Source organism: Manacus candei, unplaced genomic scaffold, assembly GCF_025592945.1.
Source record: "Manacus candei isolate 608988 ecotype Guabito, Panama unplaced genomic scaffold, ASM2559294v1 h1tg000005l, whole genome shotgun sequence".
Classification (NCBI taxonomy): domain Eukaryota; kingdom Metazoa; phylum Chordata; class Aves; order Passeriformes; family Pipridae; genus Manacus; species Manacus candei.
In genome coordinates, this window is record NW_026138053.1 from 24,966,769 (window position 1) to 24,982,447 (window position 15,679).

The 15,679-nt window shown below is 51.4% G+C and overlaps 1 protein-coding gene across 1 annotated transcript in view; it reads right to left on the reverse strand.

Annotated features, from left to right (window-relative positions):
• PAPPA2 (pappalysin 2) overlaps positions 1–15,679 on the reverse strand; it is an 87,389-nt gene that overhangs the window by 11,982 nt on the left and 59,728 nt on the right. The window contains exons 17-21 of the mRNA XM_051793505.1: positions 14,995–15,208; positions 8,478–8,646; positions 7,635–7,767; positions 6,412–6,521; positions 3,722–3,793 (exon numbers count right to left, since the gene is read on the reverse strand). Of these exons, the coding sequence (XP_051649465.1) occupies positions 3,722–3,793; positions 6,412–6,521; positions 7,635–7,767; positions 8,478–8,646; positions 14,995–15,208 (698 nt within the window). The remainder of the gene's footprint in view (positions 1–3,721; positions 3,794–6,411; positions 6,522–7,634; positions 7,768–8,477; positions 8,647–14,994; positions 15,209–15,679) is intronic.

Below are 15,679 nucleotides of genomic sequence, written 5' to 3' on the forward strand. Positions count from 1 at the left end.
GTGCTCTATAACAGCCATGGCCAGGCAGACTATTTTGGACCATGGCAGGAATAGTCCAAGGGAGCAACCCGGACTGCTGTACTGACTGATTGTTGACTACTCCTCTGAAGTCAACGGCCTCAATTGCTTTAGGGTACAGGAAGAGGATTTATCAGAGGTGGTCACCTGGGAATGGCTTAGGAGAATGTGCCCCAGATACCACAAACCCCTCCCTCATGGCGGCTGAACACACCACCAGGACCAAAACCACCTCCTCCCAACGCATGGCGGGGAGGAGGGGTTTCTCTCCTCCTCCACTCCCCTCTCCCCACAGCCCCAAGCCCCCTCCCTTGGTGCCACCATCTGTTTTTCTACTGATGGCAGGGGACGAGATGTTCCGCTGGCCCTCGAGAGGCGAAGCGCGCTCGGCACTAACTCGTATTCCTGATGGGCTCCTGGAAGGGTTTGCATCCCTCCCTCCCTCCCTCGCCAAAATATGTGCCTTGCTGTTCCTGCACTGGGGAACTTGGCAAGGCACAGCGAGAGACAGGGAGGCAGATGGACGACCAGATTAATGGAAAGAGAAGGGAGGTGGGGAGAGGAGTGAGAGGGATGAGCAGGCAGGCTGATCCACCGCCAGCGTAGGATAACGATGAGCGAGAGTCCTTCCAATGCCATTGCATGGTGACCTGGACTTTCCAATGTGAGGCAGAGCTCCAGCTGGGGCTGGGAAGGTTGAGCCTTGGCTACTGCTCCCATGCCCCGGCCTGAAGTGACTCCAGTAGGGACAGACGGTACAAGCTGCCAGGTGGCCTGGATTTCTCTTATGTAGGGTTGTTCCCCTCACTGAGGCATCCAGAAGAGAAAGCTTCCTGATCCAACACACACTTGGCAGTCAATGGGGAGACAACGGAATCTCCAAGGGGTGACTCAGACCTGAGCTGACATGGACAGTCCATTGGAATAGCATTTTCACTGCCCAGTGGATGGCAGAGTCTGAGCTCTTAAAGGAGGTGTCTCCACTGAGGGATTCCTGTGAAACGAGGAGGAACCTGGGACTGGACCTGTCCCATGGACATGTCCAGTGAAGCTGAACCATGTGAGGTGGGGGAGCACCATGCAGTGTCTCCCTCTGTCTGATACATGTCTTCCTCCATATCCCCCAACAGATTGGGTTCCAAGTGAAATGGTCACAAGGATGGGGGCAGGAGAGGAATAGGAATGAGGATGGAAGCCAGCATAGATGAGGTGGAAACAACATTCAGGGCATTTTCTGTGGTCAAATGGGGAGACTGATAACAGCTCCCTTCTTCCCAGTGCCAAGTAGCAGCTTCCAGAGCAATACTTTGAACGAGACACTTTTGGTAAGAGTTATTCTTTTTGGCAAGACAATGACTACTGTAAAACACAAGTTAAAAAAAAAAGTTATCTAGGAGGATTTGCATTATTGGTTCAACCTTAACAATTTGCAGCACTGTAGGAGGAAACACAATGAAAAGAATAATCAGACACGCATGGGTGAGGTGAGGAGGAGGAGAACAGGGATGAGGAGGAGGCTGCAAGCTGTATCAAAAAGGGGAGCATCAGGGTGAAAGAAACTATCTGAGGATGAATCTTCATTAGTGTTACAGCGAGTGACTGTGACCTTAAAAATAGGCCTGCACTGATGAAACTGCTAACAAGGAAGTAGGCACTGTTCCACAGAGGGGGTCAGGATATCTAACAAATAGCTAGATGACCTGAAGGAGTAGAGAGAGAAACAAGATGACATTCGCTCATATAAAACTGAAGGGCAACCTCTTGTACTGATGGCAAAACATCTGCTGTTAGCCTGGCACTCATCAGCTGGAAACAAAGGAGGTAGAGAAAGATCTGGGTGTACTTGCTGACCTCAGGATATCTGAGCTGCCAGACTGATGCAACTGCAGGAACAACAGATATAGTCCTGTGTCCCATCAAAAGAGATGTTTCCAGCACAAGGAAGCTTTGTACAGGGCTTTAGTGAGACCTCAGATGGAAGAGCATGTACTGACTGCTTGGTCATTCCTGATGAAATATTAATTGAAAGCAGAAAAAGCATTAAAAAGTCCACAGAGGTGATGGAGAGCGTGGACTCTCTCCATCTACTAGTGGGACAGATTTTGTCTTGCTTAACCTCCTGTATGCCAAGAGTGCTGCCTAGAATTGCTTTCTAAGAACAGGGAGTGACCAGCAAACAGGAAGAGAAAGAGGCCATGTTGGCCATGACCATGTTTGGGTGGCTGATGAGAAGACAGTAACTGTTACAGTGAGATGTTGGGACTTCAAGCAGTCAGTGTCCTTCTCTCACACACACAAATAAGCTAGCATTTTTCATCATTCCCTACAGGAACTCTCACTGAAGACACAGACCCAAGATGAGGAGCAGGGACTACAGAGGAGGAAACACAGGTCAATCTGGTGTACCTGACCATAAGGGAGTACCAGCTTTCTGTCCCCTGAGCCACATAGGAAGGGAAGAAGGAGTACCTCACACCCCATCTGCTTATTTTTTGGAAGGACCAGCTCCCAGAGAGCACAAGGCGAAGATCTCCCTTGCTCGCAGAACCACCACAGAGATGATCACCACAACCATCTGGGCTGCTCTTCCACATAAGCCATCCCACTTCTAATACGTTACTCCAGATCTGAGCTAAAAGATGTGATTTAGAAGACCCGGAGCTCCCAAAACGCTGGAGGATCCATCACTAACTACTCTCTGGTACTCATTCACCAAACACCTCTAGTACACAGCACCTCATTCCCCTACTCTTTCTGCCTGTGTCTTGCAGCAGACACGCACAACACAGCCACGAGTTCGGGAAATAACTGCTGCACCTTCTGTAGACCATGAGGTTTCCTTCCTGGGGACATGCCCCCTGCAGCATTGCCCTTTCTCCCACACTTCAGTCGACAAAGAGCTGAGCTAGGCAGAACTGGGGAGCAAAAGCAATCATTCGCATTAAAATGAGCACATAAAAAAATATCATCAGCAAAACCCAAAGCTATTTTTGGTGTGCAAACTCCATTTACATTTTCCTTTTTGGTAAAAATCCCAAATTTTCAGCATACAACATTCCAAAATTCCCCCACTTTTTCCTTTTATCCTCAATCATAATAACAACTAGTGCTTGACAAAGACTGCCTATTTTTAATTTCCTTTGCGAACTGACTCCAGGCTGCCTATGATTTTCTCCTGCCTGGTCATTATTCAAAGCGAAATGAGTGGCTAACCAATTTCTGCAAGGAATTCTTTGTCTGCAGATTCTTCAGGAGCAGTTTGTTTTGCATGTACAAGGCTGGAAATCCTGGTTGTTTGGGTTGGACGCGTGAGTCACACAGGGCTTTTCTGGACCCATGTTACTCTAGAACTGCGGTTCTGGTTAAGGAAATATTCCAGCTTGGAGTCAGCTAGGGCTTTTGGGGGATACCCCTTGCCAGTGAAATCCTTTTGCTAGAATATTCTTCCTGGGCTGGCCAAGAAGCAGGCAGGCAAGGAAATGGGTTATTGTGCAGCTCTTGCTCCCCAGCATCGCCCTTGGCTGTGGGGAGACCGTACCCAAGGACGCTTCCTCTTTTATCTCCACTCATCCAGCAAGACCTGGCCCAGCTCAGAGCAAACACGAGGGCAAAGCCATCTGGCTTTGTGCTGGAGCAAGTCTTCGTTGCCAGGAGCTCTCCTGCAAGGGGCAGGCAGCTCGTGCTGGGGACAGGGAGGGCTTACCTCGCACGACTGGATGCAGTGGATGGCGGAGGGGTCGGGGTACCAGCGCAGCCTGCCCGTGCACACGATGTTCTGGGAGGGAAGGAGAAGAGAGCTGTTAGGTGAGTTGGCAGAGGGAGGGAAACAGCCACCAGTGCTTCCTGGAGCTAGAGGGTCTCCTACAACACTGCATTGCTCACTGTTCTGTGGGGCAGAACAGCAGTTACACCCCCCAGGACTGTCGCTGCACCCTTTGAGGCCCAACAAACCCAGGGCACCTGCAGCTGGATCACCCACTGACAAGGGTGTGTTGCTCAAGGCAGAGGCCACAGACACACACCCCCCCCACACACACACGTGTGTGGATATGCAGATGCATATTGGTTTGACTTGGTCTTGGAGGTCTTCTCCAGCCTTAATGATTCTATGTTTCTGTAGTGATACAAAACTGGAAGAGGACCAAGGGAGATGGCAGGGACCACCAGAGAAGCGGGTTTAGATGGCACTGCCACCACACGGTGTCTGACTTGTCCAGGTGCTGCTGCTGCAGAAACAATGACAGGCTGGAGTCTGCCAGCATCTCCCCATGTAACGCTGGATTCACAAGCTTCTTGTTCATACAGGATGGGGGCTCAGCCAGTCATCGCTCGACATCAATTGACCCACTGATGCCTGCTCAGGCTCCAAAAACTGCGTCCTGGAAGGACTCATCTCCCCAGACCTGACCTGGAGCAGATACACCAGACTCACGGTCACTCTGAGGTTCTCTCTGGCATTTACGAGGCACAAACTCAGCTGTTGCAGCCAGATGGACACAAGAGCAAGATGTGAAGGGCTCGGTTTCACGGCCCTGGAACACGCCGTCCCGCTCGTTCAGCTGGGGTTTGTGGGGAACACTCATGATTACACAGGGGGAAGAAAAGCCCCACCGCACATGCAATTTCCTCCTTGTAAAGCTCAGGCAGGCTTTGAAATCTGAGGCCCCATAAAACAGCGTCTGGCCTGTGAAAGTGTCCTAGGATGCCCTTCGCAGCACAGGAGTCACACAGAGGGGTAGGTATGTTCTCTCCCAGCCTCCTGTTTGACATCTGCAGTGGCAGGCAGACCAGCTCCAGCATTCCCAGGTGGCACAGCAGCTAGGGATGGGGTAGCTGTGCCCAAACAGAGCTGCTGCAGGTCCTTCTGCTGTGTCTTTGGTCAGGACCATGATGGGGCTGGAGCAGGATGAGGTCCTGGTCATGCTCAGGTGGTGCAGGGAGAGCAGACCCACAGAGAGCCATCCTGATGGGGCAGAGGCTGAGGATGCTGGCTGAGCTCACCAATTCCCACTCAGTCCAGAAGATCTGTGCATCCCAACCTCATTGGGGTGGTTTGTATGTGGTTGTTGTGCAACTTGGATGCCATTTTAGCATACTCATACTAGTATACTCATATTCCAGGCTGGGAAATAAGGGCAGAGGGACAAACCTGCTCGGATGTGGGATGCAATGAATCAGACCTGAATGCAAAACAGGACTGTGCCCTCCCTGAGCGGCCTCTGCAGTTCCATGTGTTGTTCTCCTCATCTTCTCCATCACCTCAGGAGCACAGCAGCTCCCAGGACAGAAAACTGTTGGATACTTGGGGGACAAAGTGGGGACCAGAGACAGAAGCCAGGGCAGAGAGGAAAACAAGACCGTCCAGGGAGAGAGAGCTCCTGGCAAGGGGCAGCGCTGCTTCTTAAAATAACGTCTCCTCTCCCTCCCCCTCCTCTCTGCAAAATGCCTCCCTTGCACGAAAGCCCACAGCGGTGGTGAAAGGGAAGCCGAACGCCACTGCCTCCATGGGCCAAGCCATCCGATCCCTCAAAGGCAAGGACTCCTTCCAAGGCTCGTGCTTAACCATCCCACAGAGCCCAGGCATCCTCGCCCCCCCCGGCAGCCATCCGCCATGGGTCTGATTCAGTAGTATCCACAGGCACGATGCTGGGCCTCCTGTGGGTTCCCAGGAGGAGGGGAGAGCGTTTGGATGGGAGCACTGGCTCCTGTGAAGGTTGTTTGCTTTTCTTTGTTCCACCTCCTTCCTTATGCATCTCGTTTTTATTTTAAGAAATATTACCCCGGCACAGCAGCTTTTTGGGAAAGTCGTGCCATGAGGATCCAAACTATTTGAGCTATTTGAGCTGCTTTGCCTACAAAGTGAGTAAGAGATGGGGAGGGAGAGGCTCCCCCGTTCCAGCAGCAGAGGCAAGCGGCTGGCCAGCGAGTCCTGGCGGCCAGGGATACCTTTCAGCTGACAGTGCCCTGCCTCCTCCTTGGCAGGGAGATGCCTGCCTGGGCTTGCATCTCTGCTGCCAGGTAACTGGGGACCCAGGCTCCTCACACCGTGCCAGGGGCAGCTTTTGCTCTCCCGGCACACTGGCTGACAATAAACAGCAGCTTAGCAGGTTTAGGCACACAGTACGTCCTGAAAAATCAGCGGGATTCTTGCAGTAAAATTCATTTATTGTGGTATCCTACAAGTCCTTGAAAGCTGGCTTGGGAGCTGGTAACTTATGCTGAACTTTGGTATGGGAGAGCAGGAGGCTGTGCAGTAGCTTGTCTTTCCAAGTCTTACCCTTCTTCACCCAAGGCAAAAATATTCTTGGTTTAAAATATCAGATAGAGAGGAGGGGGGCTGCTCTCTATACTGCCAGCAACCCCCTTGCTAGAGGAATCCATCTCTCCTCTTACCTGGACTCTGGTGGGTTGCAGCCGGTGATCCATTGTCTCAGCAGTGACATTTTTGGGCAGTATGACGGGGTCACTGGGAGGGATGACACAGGAAGGTGTGCACACAGCACCTGGGGGAGGAGAGAGCCTTGAGGACCAAACCGGGAACCAGGAAGTGATGTTTTACAGGAGGGCACCAACCCAGATTTCAGGCTCCTCACTGAGGGTACTGACAGATGTAGAGGGGACCCTTTTCCTCCCAACCTGGAATAGCAATTCCTTCTCCAAATCCTGAACTATCCAAGTGCCTGCAGGAGTTGTGCTCAATTCCCTTCTCCCAGATGAGAGGAAAACCGAACACAACCTAAGAGACAGATTCACAGCTTGATGGCTGGTCATGGGACCCAGCATGAAAATAAGTCTGGCCTGGATGCTATGGGATGTTTGTTGACATATTAGGAAGCATTTTTCATAGTTTCTCTGCCATGCAGAATTCCCACTGCCTTCCCATGACGAATAAAAGCTGCAAAAACCATCTTGGAAAATCAGGTAGATCTCAGCCTTAACCCCAGCCTGACATCAGATCTGTCCAAAGCTTAACCTTAGCAGTCCCTGCCATTACATAGACTCGCCTCAGCCTGGTTTGATCAGACTGGGATGACTGCTGTGTTTGGTTCAGAGCGATGCAGGCTTTGCTCGAGCACCCTGTCCGAGGGGATGCCAGACAAGATGCAACAACTGTGCCTGAGCATTGCAGCTTTTCCTGAAAGCATAAAGTGACCCAAGTCCTGCAGAAAGAAACGGATGATGTGGTCCCTCATCTGGTGAAAGTGCCCCGTTACACACAATTGTCACTGCAGCTTTTGTGGCTTTTATCTTGGACCTGTCACATTAACCCTGCAAACATCAGCAGCAGTAGCAAGCAGAGAGACCTCAGCTGGGATGGAGGGCTACAGATCAGGAAAATGACTGTAAAGGGCTGGGTTTGCCCAAGAGACAAGTCCCTGCTGCTTCTGAAAGGAGAGAGCTTATGCTGGAGCCAGCTTTAACTTTGTGTCTTGGCCATGAGTACAATCAGGACATGAACAAGGCTAAAGCAATCCCTGTTGAAGAGAAAACAGGATATTTGTCACAGATTTAATGGGGATTGGTAAAAGAAGAAGAGTCACTGTGACCTTCAGCTCTCTGGGAGCCCTGAGTCAACATAAAGCTTGGTTTTCTGCTTGGCTTTCACGTGCCCTCACCTATTCCGTGCCCCTGCTCACACTTGTACTCCACGAAGTTCAGCTCCGGGGGTGGTGGGCAGGTGCCCCACAAGCTCTCACACAGTTTGAACTCCTCTGTCCACAAGCCTTCCTTGGTGCAGACAATGGGAACCTGGAAAGCAGAGGGAGAGCAGACAGGGTCACTGCCCGCAGTGCCCGAGCTTGGCCTGCCTGGGCACTGCCCAGCTCCAGGGGGGCACAATGCAAGGACACCCCTCCTGCCAGGGCAGTCCAGAGGGAAGTTCCCCAGAGCAGCTGGATTGCAGCCATCTGATCCAGCCTGTGTGTACTGACCAGAAAGCCAATTGTTTTCCAGCTGCTGCCGGATCCCACCAGAGGGATTCAACCACACTTCTTTTGACAAGGCTCTTTCTGTGCATTGGATGAGGCACTAAGGTGGAAGAGCTGGCAGGCAGCAGCCTCCAACCTCAGAGAAGCTCCTTGGTGAGCACATCTATTGCAGCAAGGTTGCCCACCATCCTGGTTGAAAGCACTCACAGCAGCTCCCAAGACCCACTAGAGACCCTCTACCTAGGCTTTCTGACCCTTATCTCCCAAAACAAGTCGACTTTCTTAGGACCACTGCTTTCCAGATAAGTCCCCAGGGAGCAGAAGAGCATTCCCGGGAAGTGGTGTACCCTGTGCCATGGCTGGTAGCCAGCAAGGAAAACTTTGGGCTTACAGGGCACCTGCTCATCGCTGGTACAAGGGAATTTGGCCTTTGGGATGGTCAAGCGGTTGTGGGGCCCAGGGAGCCCTGTGTTTTCCAGGTGCTCTGTAACACAAGGTGTGGTTGATCTCTGCCTCCCCCCAGACACTCACCTGCTGTCCCTGTGGCTCACAGCTGAGCACGCACTGGCTGTCCAGCTCAAAGCCGTGGGTGCAGTTGTACATGCCCTCAAAGACGGGAGGTGGGGGCTCACACACCACGGGGACGCAGCGACCCTCTTCCCACTGCCCGCTCTCCAGGCACTGGACCTTCAGGAACTTCCTGGGGAAACACAGACACGAGGCTGGGCTTCAGCACCACAAACACACACCACCCGGGCTGTACCAGGCATCCACAGATGTCAGGAGCAGCCTGAAGACTTTGCTCCTGGATAACGATCAGACCTGCCATGTGTGGGGCTTTCCCTCTCACCAAACCACACCTCACCACAGGCAAGTCCTTCCAAAGGGGCAGTCCACACTTAACAAGGACCTTTTCTTCTCCTTATTGAGGGGATTGCACTGATCTAGGAGTGCTGGACGCTTTTCCCTTGCACTCACCACCCCATTGCTCCTAGCTTCTCGTGGTGCCCCTGAACCATTCCTCTCTGCCTGGCAGCCCCTGTGGGTCCTGGGCTGCTTTGTCCCACAGCCAGTAGCTACATACTTTGCTGGATGGAGTTTGCCTCCACCAGTAAATCCTCTGGCCTGTGCCCAGCTACTCCTGAGGCTCTTCTTTGTACTCCAGCCAGATCTGTCAATCCCACTCTCGCTGAGGGGCTGCCGTGCCACAGCAGACCAATACCATCCCGTGCTGCTAAAACAGCCCAGGCACGAACTACTTGCCAAGAAAAGAAAGAAAAGAAAAAGTCCAGGAGTGGAGCCCACCCGCTTTCCAGCCTCCCCTCCTTGGCAGCGAGAGAGACACCACATCTTTTACACAGAGGCATCAAAAATGGTGAGGCATTGGGCTGGCCAGGGAATGCTCTTCCAGCAGAGGACATGTCAGCGCCCTGATGGGCTTTACCTGAGCCAGAGCCCATTGCTCCATCCTTAATGAGGTTTTTCCCCCACTCCTGTCCTTTACTAGACAGCCTGCTCCAGCTGCCAGCCCCTGCCCTCTCTCACCCTAGGTGCCAGCAGGCTGGGCTCCAGGCGCCGTGTTACGGAGTTTATAGCGTGCCACAGGTATGTGGAGTGGGGTAACTGGGTTAGAGAAACACCTGGGGGGAAGAATTAAATTGCCCCTTGTTTCAAGAGGCAGCAGACAGTGTGTGGGGCCACCCATGTGCCTCCCAACACACGGTGCAGGGTCACACAGCCTGGAGCAGCACCTGCACCCCTCTGCCAGGCCTGAGGCAGGAGCTGGTACCCATCCCCATCACACTTCTGCTGGGAATTCCTGGATGTGAAATTTTTGAGCTTTTTGAAGCACTCTCCTATTTTAAAATATTTGCAGCTCCCTTCTGCCTTCAGGAATTAGGGATCTGTTTTTCCTGAAGAGTGTATAAAGTGATGGTGGGTTCCTGCCGAGGTGAATGTGGGGTCCAGCAGGTAACACAGAGGCAGGTAAGGTAGGGAATGGGATGCAGCAAGTCCACTGTCAGAGCTCTGCACAAATCTTCCCACCAACCCACGCCAGAAACAAGGATGGCCGTGGTTTGAGCACCTGAGCAGTGAGGGGTGCTGCAATATCACCCTGACAGCAGGAGCCTTGAATTGACTAAGGAAACTGCAACTATGTAGTGTTTTGGAAGGCTGGTGAGGAGGAGTAAGTCTGGATCCCAGCGCAGGCATCTGTGGTTTTACTCCATTCCTAATTTAACTTTCTTTGCTTGCCCTTTCCATGGGGATCATAGTCACTGCCTTTCAAAGATGTCTCCATCAGACCTTACCTCCTCCCAAACCTGATTGAATGCTTTGCTCTGCCCAACTTGAAACATGAGCAAAAGCACATGCCAAGAGGTACTAATCCATGTGGGATGTCCAGGCCTTTAAGTAGCATTTTCTCCTTCTTGAACTTCCTGGTACTCAGGGTGTTATCCAGCTGTATGACTTGCAAGGGGTAAATCACTGGGGGTTATGGAGATAGGAGCAAACAGGTGGTGTGAAGTCTCACTGCAACAAGTGATGCCTTGGGCACTAAGCAAACTCCTTGACAAACCAGGAGCATCCCAGCCACACGCTATTTCTCACTCCCCCACTGGCCACTGGGGTATAACTGATGAAGCCACTGCACCTCCCTGTTGCTCTCCAAATCGTGGCAGAGGCTCTTTGCCCGGGAAGACCTGGGCAGAAGGGTTAAGCACAAGAGGAGACGTGGTGGGAGCCGCAGTTTGCACAGGTGCAGGGCGTGGTTTGCAGCCCCATCATCCTCACCGGGGCTCCTTGTTTTGATGTGGGGCTGGAGTGACCCAGCACTGAGCACGGCCTCTCACACCTCTCCATGACCTGCACCCCCCTAGACCACCTTGCTGTGGAGGCTCACCCCACCCCCAGCATCCGTGCAGGGACTTCAAACATGGCTGGCCCGGGCTGACCCCGGGGCAGATGGCGGCGTGTGGGTACTGCCACACCTATGAAGTGAGCAGTTCACAGAAAAAGGGAAGGCAGAGGCTTTTAAAAAAAAGTGTGTACGTAAATACACACAACTTCATAGGAGCTTGAAATTTCCAGCCCACCCCCCTCGCCCCCAGCTTCTTCTGATCTGGGTTAGCGGCATTGCTTGAGGATTAACAAGGAAGCAGGAAAATTGGAGTCAATGCTTCACCCTCCAACCAGACACCTACTTTGTAGAGGAGGCAGGGAAGGCATCTGAGGCCAGTGAGGGCTGTATCTGAGGTGAAGGCATGAGTGCTCACCCAGCTCCAGGAGCTGTGCATGCAGGAGCCTGGGTGGGATCCAGCCATCTCCTGAGGCAGCCAGCTTTGGGGGGACTAGATTTTCTGGACAGGAGTGGTGATAAATGAGCCTAAAACCTCCTCTCCCATGGCAGGAGACTGACATCCTCAAAAAGAATAGAGGGGACAGAGGGAGATTTGTTTGTAAATTGAAAGAAAGATACACCAGGTTGTAGGACCCTCCAGTGCTGTGCTTCAAACAGCCTGGGCAACCTGGACTGTAAATCTTCATCAGAGACCTTAGAGGTGGAAGTAACAGGGGAGCCCAGATGACAGCCTGTGTTTTCTTTACCTGGCTGTTTGGCTCCCACACCTGTGCAGGTGTTTGCCTTCTGTTTGGAAGGGGCCAGACGTGGGCAGAGACAGTGAGCAGCCCGTGCCTTTGTGCCCCCCACAGATGTGCCTAGTGCTCTGCTAAACTGGGATGCACTTGGGTCAGGCTGTCCTGCTTGGCCTGCTCTGAACTTTGTTTTGTGCTAACTCCTTCCAGTCCCATTTTCTCCTCCACGTTCTCCCGCCTCCTCTTCCTCTTTCCTGGTCTCTGTAGTCTTTGAAAAGGGAGAGAAGGCAAAGAGGCTGACACCTCCATGAAAGCTCATCAGGGGGCTGTGCTCCATTGATCTCTGGTCAAAATGCAGGCTGAGACTTTAAAAGCTGTCTGAAAAGACCTGGGTGCCAGATTCTTCTTTGCCTCATTCCCTCAGGCTAGAAGAAGAGGCTCAACCCTTCACAAAGGCAGCTTTGAGATCCCCAATTCTCTTCTCTGCAGGGAATTATCCCACAATGGGCAAGTGAAATAAGCCCTCTGCAGGGTCTGACCTTTTTGGTCCCCAGATTGAGACCATGCTCTCAGCATTAAAGTGCTCCTCTAAAGGATCTCCTAGACATTATCATAGAATCATGGAATTGTTGTGGGATGGAAGGAACCTTAAAGATCATCTTATTCCAACCCTCCTGCTACGGACAGGGGCACCTTCCACTGGGCCAGGTTACTCCAAACCCCATCCAACCTGGCTTTGTCTATTCCTGGCTTTGGAGATCTGCTTCTAATGGCACTTCATGGTGGAAGAAACAGCAAGGAGAACTGAGGGAGTGATGTTCATTTTCCCCAAAGTACCTGATCCCTGACTTTCAGGCCAACACTTTTCAATGCTGCAGCTGTGGGTGATGCCAAACATTTCTCCCTGACAGTTCATGTCTTTATGTGATCCATGAGGTGGGTTGCTGCCTTTGAACAGATCCCGCCTAAATCCAGAGAGCTCCCATCACAAAGCACAAATGCATACATTAAGTTCCCCTTGTTACCCTTACTTTGGGATTAGAAGTGAAATATTTTGGCAGCTGGAAACCTGCCTGTCACGTGGCTTCTCCAGGCTGAAAACACATTTCCTTTAGTCAAGGAATCTTTACCCTTCATGTCAGCATTGCCAGTCAGATGATGCTGCCAGCAGAAAGGCAGCAAATCTCTGTCAGGATCTTGATTACACAACCAGTATTTCCTCAAGGATCTCTTGTTGACAAGCAGTGATTTCCCAGCGGCCTTTCCTCACCCAGGTTGATAGAGAAAAGCATATTCTCTGAGACAACAGATATTTCTCCGTCCCCTTGCTCTTCCACTTATGCTATGGGAAGTGAATTTCAACTGTGATCTCATCACCTTCTAAGCATCCCTACTGCTTCTCCAGTAAAATTCAACTAACAGAACAGAAGTGAGGGAATTGCATGAACATCTGTGTCCAAGATCATCTTGGCTTGGACAGAGACAGCTGGATCCCACCCATGATTCAGGCCTGCATAAGGTGGGCACTGTAGTGCTGCCACATGAGGAGCAAAGCTAGAGTGAGAAGAATAATTCAAAGGCAGTTTGACTATATTACCAAGGCTGAGCTAGGTAGTGGGCATGAGGCATCTTCACTATCAGTCATGGATCATGCCTGACTTTTGTTCAATTCATAGTACACAGAGTCTGGCTTCCCTGCACCCATCAACACCTGTATGGCACTAAATCCTTTACCACGGCTCATGCTTGCTGGGTTGATGGACAACAGGGAGTCAATAGATCAAGAATTCAGTTTTCTGAACCCAGAAGGACAGCAGAAGTCCCTAAAACCTGATGTCCCAGTCATCAGCTCAGCCCTTGCTTGCACACTGGGAACCTGCACCCCACCAGTGCCAGTCACTTGCAGAGCTTTCCATCACCTCACGTTTTGCAAAACTGGCCTGATCAAAGAAAGAAACTTCTCACTCTGGCAGCTTCCGTCCTCTCCCTGCCAGGGCTGAGACACCAGAAGGATTTCCAGCAATCCAGCAGCTGATTGGCCCAGTTACTGGCTAGTAGCTACTACACCATGCCAAGGAGTTTGTACTCGTGCTGAGTGTACATGCAGAGCTCCAGATGAGACCGTACAATGACATTTACACTTCCAAGAAGAGGTTTTTGCTTGGGATTAGGCCACTCACATAGGAGTTAGTCTGCACGATAAGAAAGCAATGCATTTTCTGTTTATGTGGTTTTTGTATTCCACCATCAGAGATGTCAGATGAAATAGCAGCAACAATAACAATAATAATAACAACAAACATGAAAATGAGATGTCAACAAGCAATGCTATGAAAATGCAAACCACTTCACATAGTTTTCCTTGACTTGTCTCACAAGCTGCTCAGACCCATAGGGAACCTAATCACACATCAGAGGAGCCCCAGGATCTCCCAGAGGACATCCTTTTTACCAGCAGTTGCTGCAGCAGGACAGAGGTGGCCTAACTTTGCAAGCTCAGTCGATCTGTTTGCACGTCCAGTGCCTGAAGTGCCACAGGCATGCAAGCTGCTCTGCAGTTTGCAAAGCAGTCCATGTGATCACAGCCATAATCATCATTTGCTCAGCTCCCCTTGGCCCAAGAAATGCTGCTAACACTGTGAAAAGCTGTTTACAGAAACCACTTCCTTCATTACAAGGCAAGAAATTTGGCAACTGCTTTCCACTGCACAACAACCCTACCCCAGAGCAAAGTAGAGATGAAGTCTGCATCCAATTAAAACTGGAAGGGGGCATTAAACAATTAGCACATAATTACCTGATCTGGGCTAGAATCAAGACTCTGGGGAGGACCCAGCCAGTGCCAGGGAATCTTTAGTGACCAAACCCAGTGGGGACTTCGGCTGGAGGCGTCGCAGACAAAATGCTGCTTTACCCCCCAGTGTCGCGATATTGGCTGAGCAGGGCTAGTGAACCACCAGGAATTTTTCCCCAAAGCATCGGGAAGAATCTTCTCCCATTGAAATGCCAGTGCTAGGGATTAAATTTAGCCAAGAGGCGCAAGGGGGTAAAATGTTAACCCTGACAAAAGGCAGCCATTCGTTCTTACAGTGCCTTGTTCTATATTTCACCACTTTTAGGAAAGACAGAAGCTCTAGGAATCTTCTCACACCTTCTTACATCTAATTACCTGGGAGTCTGCAAACACTTAATGTGGTGCTTGATTTTTCACCAAGTGACCAATAGTTGGAGGTGCACAGGAAAATTTGCACGTTTTGGGTTAAAGCGCTTAACATACACAACAAGATTACACCTTGTTCACCTAAGCCAAGGAATGCCTCTTGTATTTCAAGAAATCTGTATGATCAGAGCAAGACACTGCCTTCAATTCAGCTCTTCCGGACTGTCTCCTTGCTCACGCTGGGAGAAGAGGAGGAAGGAGGGAGTGGTAACAGACCTGCCGCAGACTTACCTCCTGGGCTTGTCCACCGCGTTCTCAGCCACGTGGTATCCAGGCTTGCACTTGTAGCGACAGACCGAGCCCACGTCGTGGTTCCCCTGCAGGCACCGAGGGACCAGGAGCTTGGCGTTGGCCACGGCGGGCGGCGCGTCGCACTCCAGCTTGCAGTAGGCCTCGGGCAGCGACCAGAGACCGTCCTCCAGGCACGTCAGCCACTCGTTTGTTCCTGACCCCAAAAAGAGAAGCAGTGTGTTGAGGTTACAGCTGAGCCAGGGGTGGAGTCCTGCTGAGGAGAGCTCAGAGCAACCAGCAGAAGCCCTCCTTAGGGCATAAACTGGCACCAAAGGAGGCAACAAACGTGAAGGCCACGGACTTCATTGTCTGCTTGGTCCAGTTGTGGCAGAAAATACTTGAATGCAGACAGAAGTAGGGAAGGGCCAACGTCTAGGGGATGGAGAAAGAATCTTGGTTCTGCAAAGCTCCCCAGAACTTTCCCTTAAACTTCCCCTCTCTGCCTTAGGTAGCCATCTGTGGGCCAGTGGCTTTTGTGTAGGACACCTATCTGTCATACTTACTTCATTCTCCCCAGCTTCATTCTCCCAAGCTTTTTGCAGCTTGTCCTTCCTCCCTTATCAAGCTGTAACATGTGCAGTGCAAGGTCATGGAACAGTTTGTGTTGGAAAGGACCTTTAAAGGC